General features: G+C 42.1%; 3 protein-coding genes across 3 annotated transcripts; all 3 read right to left on the bottom strand.

Moving 5' to 3' along the window:
- Positions 1-3,525: 3,525 nt before the first annotated feature.
- On the bottom strand, positions 3,526-4,098 carry MELLADRAFT_72321 (uncharacterized protein; the record flags this gene model as incomplete). The annotated part of the gene is made up of 2 exons (XM_007411964.1): positions 3,526-3,990; positions 4,067-4,098. 2 exons carry the CDS (start codon positions 4,067-4,069, stop codon positions 3,778-3,780), a joined length of 216 nt encoding a protein of 71 aa, XP_007412026.1.
- Positions 4,099-5,235: 1,137 nt separating this feature from the next.
- Positions 5,236-7,895, bottom strand: MELLADRAFT_44118 (uncharacterized protein; the record flags this gene model as incomplete). Its single annotated transcript, XM_007411963.1, has 9 exons — positions 5,236-5,617; positions 5,680-5,783; positions 5,852-5,929; positions 6,004-6,088; positions 6,170-6,263; positions 6,324-6,822; positions 6,897-7,231; positions 7,312-7,606; positions 7,731-7,895. The coding sequence occupies 9 exons, from the start codon at positions 7,825-7,827 to the stop codon at positions 5,435-5,437; spliced, it is 1,770 nt and encodes a 589-aa protein (XP_007412025.1).
- Positions 7,896-8,148: 253 nt separating this feature from the next.
- On the bottom strand, positions 8,149-9,063 carry MELLADRAFT_72318 (uncharacterized protein; the record flags this gene model as incomplete). The annotated part of the gene is made up of 2 exons (XM_007411962.1): positions 8,149-8,377; positions 8,444-9,063. The coding sequence occupies one exon, from the start codon at positions 9,026-9,028 to the stop codon at positions 8,516-8,518; it is 513 nt and encodes a 170-aa protein (XP_007412024.1).

The raw sequence follows: 9,063 nt of genomic DNA, 5'->3' as shown, positions 1-9,063 counted from the left end.
TTTACACAAATCATATAGGTCCGCAGGCAAATTGGTTCCAGGCTTTTGTGGTTGGATAACATTTCCACCAGGTGATTGCCCAGGTCATTGAATTGACATTGATGATGATCTAGAGTAAGACTGATGAGAGGCAGGTGAATTGAGACCAACTGAGAAGGATCTTTGTCTATGGAGAGATGGGAGGCCATCAGAGAGACCCCTGGATGAAATAGATGCATCTCTTTGTGTTGGGTTTAAACCCCCACCTGGTGATTGAATTGACATTGATGATGATCTAGAGTCAGCTCAATGAGAGCCTGGTGAATTGAGACCAACAGAGCTGGATCTTTGTCTTTGGAGAGATGGATGGCCAGGAGGGTGCAAGATCTCATTGGAGGTGACTCTGGAACAATTGTTCACTGAACTTGGTGAAATCAGGGACACCGGAGCTGATACCTGTGTGAAAGACCTCTTTCCTTGACCTGGAGATAATGGGGGCCCTAGGAGAGGTTGAGGGGCCAGATGAATCCATTACTAACGGTCTTCTTGCTGATCCTGTGTTTGACACCAGTTTCCGCATAGCAAGGTTTTCTTGGTGAGTTGCTGATTTCAAGTGATTTTTGGTCTCTGCCATTGCACGCTTCCCACAAAGGGAGCAGTTATACAGAGTTTTACCATTGAATCCCACATGGGTGGTAAAGCCTGAGCAAATGGGGCCATCAGTCCATCTCCCCAGTGAAGGTTGTTTACACAGTGATACAAAATGAACTTACATGAGAGAGGATCAGCTTCCATTTTTTGTGACTGTGTTTTTCTTACAAATAATTGACACCCAAAAATCAATTCTAAATATCCTTATCCAGAAGAATGTTCAAGTATAGTGTTACCAGTTCTTTGGAACTGAATTAGTAATGCTAGAAAATGGTGTTATAGAGTGAAATCTTTGACTTTTTACTTTAATTTTAGTATATGCAACAAAACCGCAGCAGGGAATAAGAATGTGGTGTAGTAAATGTGATAAAGGTGTTGATGCAGGGTGTATGGAACCAAAGTAGAAATGGTAGGGAAAAAACTGAAGTATTGTTTTTTTTGGGTTAATCTATAAAATGAGGATGTTATACTATTGGCGGAGAACTGTTATAGAGTTATATCTTTGACTTTTTATTTTAAATTGAATATATGCAATAAAACAGCAGCAGGGAATAAGGATGTGGTGCAGTAAAGTTAAACAAGGTGTTGATGCAGGGCTTATGGAACAGAAGTAGAAATGCTAGAGAAAAAACTGAAGTATTGTTTTTTTGGGTAATCTATAAAATGTGAATGTTATACTCTTTGCGGAGAAATGTTATAGAGTTGCATTTTGACTTTTTATTTTAAAGTTAATATATGTAATAAAACAGCAGCAGGGAATAAGGATGTGGTGTAGTAAAGTTAAAGAAGGTGTTGTTGTGGGCCTGATGGAACAGGGGTAGAAATGCTAGAGAAAAACCTGATGTATTGGAATTTTTTGGTGTTAATGTATGAAATGAGATTCTTATACTGTTGGCAAAGACATGTTTCTTTCTTGGAAGCAAAACCACCTCTTCTTATATGAAATCAGGGCACCCTTTCAGTTGTGCCAAAGGCTGGGTCAAACAAGCCATGCACTCATAAGCCAGGGAGTAGCAGGATTACATACTTTACCTATTTCTGAAGTGAATTGAGTAAGATTACTCTATTGCTTCATTGAAATTATGATGTTTCATCATGATTTTGATGAAGATGTTTTGTTATGATTTTGATGCAGCATGCTTCATCAAATCTATGATGAAACATCATGATTTTGAAGAAGTATTGTTTAGTGTCTTTTGGTCATGTTATACAATCTTTCATAATGACGTAAAATAGTCTGAAGTGAAGTTTCAGAGAAACCTTGTGACAAATCAAAATACTTCAGCTTTTATGAGTTTGGAGAAATCTGTTTTCAATCATAACGGTTCATAAAGAAGTGTTATGATTGTGTTTCATGTTTTGCAACCCATTTTGAAATGTATAAATTTGACTGAAGGTAATGAAGATAGTAAATGATGATGGCAATTGACCAGCTACAAAATAATTTGGTTTATAGAAGACAGAAAATCTATTTGTACGTTATATATTAACAAAAATATCTCAAATTAATTGTGAGAGTACCTTGGATACATATTTTATACACTTTGATGATAATTGTCACTGGTCAGTGTACAATTGACTCAAACCAAATCTTTTTGTAATACTGGCAATTGGATGCAATGTTGGATTGCAACATCCAATAAATCAGATGAGAACACATAGCTGAGAGATCAAAAAATGAGAAGGGAAAACTCAAAAACTGGCTTGAAGCCTGACCTCTCATAGACCACAACTATCACTAACTATGGCCTCTGAACCCCTCAATGGTCCACTAAATCAACCTTTCAGACTCACTTGACAGGATTCAAAAAGTTCAAGAAGGATATCCTTTCAGAGGTAGAAGATATACCCATTGTGATGTCTATGGTAAATTCTGACAAAATCTGGCTGCTGTGCTGAAGTATGAGAAGGCATAATATTTGCAGGGTGAGACTAGAGAAGATTCTTGTTTCTGAAGACTTCTGTTCAGTTTGAATTTGAATTATCACCTTCAACTTGTGAGTAAGATGAAGCATCCTGGTTGGAATTGGATTGCACTGCCACCCTAATCAAGCCTGGCTTAAGCTTAACCAATCAAGCTGCTGTGCCTTTATACCTGTTCAAATCCTTTTGAAAGTTGTGCTATTGTTTCTATATTGGATTCAGCTGGTTTTTCTCTTACATATTTGAATGAAAGTTTGAACTCCCTTGAAGAAGATTTAAGAATGCAGTCAAAAATTTTATTGCACTTTGGTCAGGACAAGTGCAAACTTCAAAGAGCACATGTATCAAGCATTGCTCATGTTTGACACACTTGCAGGAATGAGGAACCAATACACACAACCAGGGACTTGAATTTGATAAACATTTTCATCACATATAGAAGAATAGTGGTTTGGATTTTTGGTTGGTGATCATGACCATGTATAATACAATCCATGATGATAATTTACAAGCAAGGCTTGGCAAGAGTGAGGGATTGAAGATTTGTGATGTATGCAAATCAGCGAGTCATTGCAATCTCTGATAGTCGTGATAACACTTATGTCTTTCATGTACTCGCGAGGAGAAAACATATTTACTTCAAGCGTTCCATTGATCTTGAGGCCAAAGTGACTTTGTCTTACAGAAGGAAGGTATTCACTCAGTTGAATAAAAAATTCAACTCTGAAGGTAGTCGATTGATGAAGCTTGCCCCATTGCAAAAATGATTATCTTAAGAAAAGAGACTGGCGTTGATGTATATTGGTAAGGTAAAGGAGATAACAGTTTATTCTGAGGGAAAGCATGCCCATCATATGCAGAACGCATCTTAAGAAAGGGATGAAACCGTCAAGTTTAGATATCTGATAAAGAAACAAAAACAGAGAGGTCTGGTATATTAAAAATCAAAAAAGCGATCAGTGTGCAAACTATCTGAACCGGATCCCATTATATTGAGTTCAATCCTTGCAATGTTTGCAGGATAAGCTTGTCTGTTGAGGTGTCATCAAAAGAAAGCAATACAAGAGTACAGAACTAGACCGTGTTGTTTTCGAGCTAAAAGGAGCACTGGAGTCTTCAAATATCTCATAATAACACACGTCCGTGAAATAGACAAATAGTTTCCGAAATAAGATGGTAACCACAAATCTCGAAGTTGAAGCTCAGACACAACTTGAGATCGTATTATGATGCGAAGTTGTCTTCAAGTTGTAGGTGGGACGGACATCCCTTGGCTAACCGGATACGAGGGGGGAACCTCGTTTGGACGAGCTGAAGTATCAGGTGCGAGCTGTTGAGTATTGGCGGCATATCGGTCCTTGGAAGTATCAAGACTCGAGCCGCATATCTGAGGCCAGCAGTCGCATGAGAAACAGCAACAGGTAGAATTAGATCTACCTACTCAGAACAAAGAACCAGTCAGAAAACCTATCAAACGATAGAACAGAATTGAATAGAAGAAGTGGTGCTTTACCATTGGTGGTCGTCGCGCAAGGCCAGATTAACGATTCACAACAGGTGAAGCAGGCAGCACTCGCAAGCCTAGAAAAGTTCAAATTAGCAAGCTACTTGATATGCTCGGTAAACTTGCGAATTACTCACCCGCACGCACTGTCCATTATGATCTGATTAAATGAATTATGAAGCGGTCTGGGTACTCGTTTTAGATTGAAGTGAACGAATGTTGCTTGGAAGTGTTGAGTGTTAATGAGGAACCAGGGGGCAATTTGGGGTACGAGTTTCTGCGTTTGAGAGTCGAGGAGGCGTTCAAGATTTTGGATGTGTTCCAGCTCCTATTTAGAGGCACAGGGCAACCACGTGTTTACCAACTCAACTCGTACATACATGCGTATTCACGACGATCGTGTTGCAACCTTGAGAGGGTAACTTTGCATACCGAGGACTGGAGCAGTCTGAGCCTTGAAGGGAATAAGACTGAAGCAGCCCGAGCCTTGAGGGGATTGTAACCAAAGCAGAGTGAAATCATTCCAGCTTTCGGGTCTCGGGGTGACTCAACTGTCATCCTCATACGAAAAAACAACTGTTGACCATTTACCGGTCCGCGGCCCACACGCTCACGTTCATCTTTGTCCAAGCTCCAACTGAAGGTTCAATGCCAAACCCAAAAGCACAGCAAGCTGAGCCCGTCCACATCTTCTGAGTGGGATTCCGAGGCTGCATTCCACCGCAATCTCATTTAATATTAGACATATACGTTCGCACTATCTTCAAGTAACACCTCGAGCCAAAGTATCAAGTACTGTGTCCAATGCTTGCATGCAAATTTGACCATCTACCCTGTGGATACTCAGCCCAGAAACTGACGAAAATGGAACTTGAAGCCTAAGCCTCTCTGACCACTGAGTCGTGAGTCAGACCCTCGCCAATCACCACCGCTTCTGATGAAAGTTCTTTTTGTCGAGGATACCGCGCTTGCACAATCCAGTCTCGTCAATGTCCTACTTGTGCTTTTGCTTGCCTCGTTTCACTACCATTTTCTTGTAAATATCACACTCACAGTGAATGCAATCAGTCCCTCAGAAACCTGTTGCAAATATGTGACTTTGCCTATCTTTCCAATTTTCTTGAGTCACTCTTGTATCTCAGTGGATACCACAAACATATTTAGACACTCACATCATTGGGACTGCCCAGCTGGGTCATAAAAAAACTTTGATAATTTCTCAATTGTAGAAGCCATTTTTGTAAGCAAGTACTAAGGTTCTTGGCATCACCGTCAACGTAAGAATCGTCGGTATTCTTGAGCCAACAAAAAATACCCAGATAATGACATGAAAAATACAATTTACACATGAGGAGGTGTCCATATCTCCAGTTCATTTCAAATTTGTGCAATTGATTGTCCATCAGCACGTGGATCTGAACCAGAAGCCCATACAAATCTACCGGTATTTTTGTCCACCACCTTTTGAATTACCTGACCTCGTCCAAACATCCCCCTTTTGGGACCCGTGATGATCTTGACTTGATGTCCCATGTCAGTGAGCGCCTTTGCCACATTTTGCTGCAGGATGGATGTAAAATAAGCATTGTCTTTCTAAGAAGGCATTTAATAAGATCACAGACATCGATTCCTTCCTCCAAGAATATCTCACCGTTTATATCACACGCGTCCGCCTGATCATCGGTTGCATCGGGCATGGCTGCTGAGATACAGAAGCGCGGTGCATCTATTGATCCATTCCGATCAGTCCAATCTTCTTACAAATCAAAAAATCAACCTAGTCAAAAAGCTGACCAAGAGCAGATTGAACACTGAATCCGCGATGCAACATATTCATCAAAACTTGCAGATGGCCTTGGGGTTGCATGAAGCCTGGAAATGGCGTTCAAAGTCATTTGAGCGGATCAAATTGCGCATCATGATGATCTAGATGACCAGTCACTGACCTCCCATAACGCCAAAGGACAAGAACAAGTCATTCTTACGGGTGACCATTGCTGGGATAATTGTATGGTATGGCCGTTTTCCCGGCTAGATTTTGGTACATGTCCGACATTTGGTTAGTAGAGCATGAGAATCAAAAGGCTTTCGACAGGAATAGGAGGAACGTACTTCTAAGCAATTAGGATGTTTTGGATCAAGAGTAAAGTTACATCCTCTATTCTGTAAGGTGAAACCACATCCAGCAGGTATAGCACCAGTACCACTGGCCTCCCATTACATTATCTCGTGAACTCGTACAAAAATTGAGAAAAGACAAGCTTACAATCCGGCATAATTCGACATGATGAAAGAGCAAGCATTCCCGTCCTTATCACCTGTGGTAAAGTAAACTGTTTCCTGAGTTTTGATGGGAGATCCTCTGCTGACATTCGCTTTAGCTTTCGTGGGATCGAAAAGCTTCGACCTACTCCTGAGGTATTCTTTATCGAGCATTTCTTTCACCGGGACGTCTTGCTTGGATGGGTCAGCCACATAAGCCCTGGTATCCGCAAACGCTAGTCTCATGCATTCAATCAAAGTGTGTAGCCACTCTACTGAGTTGTGTTCCATCTTTCCCATATCCACCACTCCCGACTCTTCAAGGCATTCAAGTATACCCAAAGCCATTAAGGCAGTCAGTCCCTGTCCATTAGGGGGAAGCTCATGCAACGTGACGCCGCCTTGGTTTGCGGCATGGTAGGCGTATGAGATCGGATCCACGGGCGTGGATGTATGCGAGTCAAGGTCAGACAATTCCATGACTCCGCCCTTAGATTTGATCACTATCGTCGGAAAGAAGAATGAAAGATCAAATAAACGTAATCCTGCGGGGTGCCACATGCACAGATGCACTCACACTTCACGATTTCTTCCGAGATTCGACCCCGATAGAATCCGTCCCGCCCATGCTGAGCCACTGTTTTGAATGTTTCGGCTAACGTTTTGTTCGTCATGATCTCTCCAGTACGAGGTGCCCGTTGACCATCAAGAAGCATCTCATGACCATTCGGACTGGCGGCCTTTAAAAGAGACTCTGAACGCTGCCATTCCACAGACACAATCTCTGAGACTGGAAATCCTTCATCGGCTAGACGTATAGCGGGCTGCAAGACTTCAGCTAAAGAGACACGACCAGAGCCAAATAGTTTGATTGTGTCCACCCAAGCTGCACATGAGCCTGGCACCGTAACACTGAATACATTACATTGACCGTAGCGAGTCTGACGTCAGTAAGGGCTATGCCTTCAGTTTCAAGCTGAGTAAAAACAAACGAGTTGATGTTCTTTATAGGAATCTCACGACCAGATATGCCCAACTCGCGAGCCTTCTCTAGACTCAAAGCTGCTGGACTTCGCCCACTCCCATTGAGTCCCTTGAGGCTCTGATCGGCCGAGTTGAAGAATAAGCAAAAGGCGTCCCCTCCTATTCCACAGTTACAAGGATCGACGACATTCAAAACAGCAGCGGTAGCCACGGCGGCATCTGCTGCATTGCCACCTTTGTTTAAGATTTCAATTCCTGCTGAGGAAGCTAAAGGATTAGGGGAAGCAATCATGCCCAGGGTTCCTGTATCATCAAGACAGTTAGATGCAAAGCCTCGGGCTAGCTATAGAATGAATGCTGAATGACAGGCCATGGTGATCGATCTCATGTGTGACCAAGCAAAGCTGATAGAAACGAGGACACAAACCGAAGACGACGCTCCGCCGGCTTGGAAAGGCGGCATAGTCAGAATTGAAGGCAGGCTCGATTCGGTCCCATTGGATACGAGACGAAAGATCATTCATATCGAATGAGAAAAGGGCTAGACAAAGCTAGGGAGAAGTCTTAGAGTGTGTCGTTCTCCCCTGGTTGACTGAAAGGAGTTCTTGTATAGTTTGAAATCTGGCGAATAGAAATGGTGTGATGACGTAATGTGGGCTTGGGGGTCAAGAGTAGATTCGTTTCTTTGAGTAAGATGGATTGTTTGTGTAAGATTTACACAACTGGATTACAGCTGATTACAGTGGCCGTGAAGAGTTCTCATGGAGAAAAGGCGTGCTAGACGTCGACAAGCATACAATAACTCATTGAGCAATTGGGTGAGCTTAGACTCAGAACCATTTTGACATTGTCGTTCTTTCAACAAATTGAATACAATGCAGAAAGAAAAGTCTACAAAACTTGAGTTGCAGAAGGCTCGGAGGCCAAGTTCACATGAGAAATTTTGTGATATCAAAGGCAAAACATCGGGCATACGACAGACAAGTCTTTAACGGCCCAGCGTATCGGTATAATTAAAAATGTGATCGGAGGTATAAAAATTGTGGTGAATGTAATAAGAATCTAGTCAACGAACTATGATCGAAAACAAAGTCAGCGCAGCGCACACTTGGCGGAGGTGGGGAAGACTATGAGACAAACCTCTTTCCGCACGACATACAAGGACCCATGTAATATAAGTGATATCAAGGGGAACTGTGCTTCATGAGATCCTCATAGATCGCGAACGTTATAAAGCCGACGATAACCCCGATCATCTCCCACCAATCGTCGACTACTATTCACAGCCATCTTCATTTCCTCTTCTGTGACATTTTCGACTTTGAGAAGTTCTTTAACATTGAGAATTAAACCGGCAGCATCAGGTGAATGTCGATGATAGACTGTATTCATTCTTTTCTTGAGTCCTAGCGAAGCCAGGGTATCTCGTTTCGGCTTGGGTAGACCGATTGCAGATCGAAATAAAGTGACTCGATAATGAGTAGTTTTCGGTTTAATTTCGCATTCTTCTGAAGCCACTTGACTTGTTTTCGTTTTCTGCTCAATAGGTTGAACAGAGCTAGAGGTGGAAGCTGTCGTAGCGGGAGGTGTGGGCTGAGTCGAAAGATAACATCGATTAATATTTGCACTCGGAAGCGTTCTAGTGAGTGGATGAAAGCGAGGAGCGATCAATCGAGAGACTTGCTGGGTCGCTCGGTATGTCTGGGTGACATTTTGCAAGAGCATCGTATGTTGGAGGACGTTGTGATAAATTATTGTGT

Source organism: Melampsora larici-populina (assembly GCF_000204055.1).
Source record: "Melampsora larici-populina 98AG31 unplaced genomic scaffold MELLAscaffold_28, whole genome shotgun sequence".
In the NCBI taxonomy this organism is placed as follows: Eukaryota; Fungi; Basidiomycota; class Pucciniomycetes; order Pucciniales; family Melampsoraceae; genus Melampsora; species Melampsora laricis-populina.
This window is presented reverse-complemented; position numbering and strand designations above follow the sequence as displayed.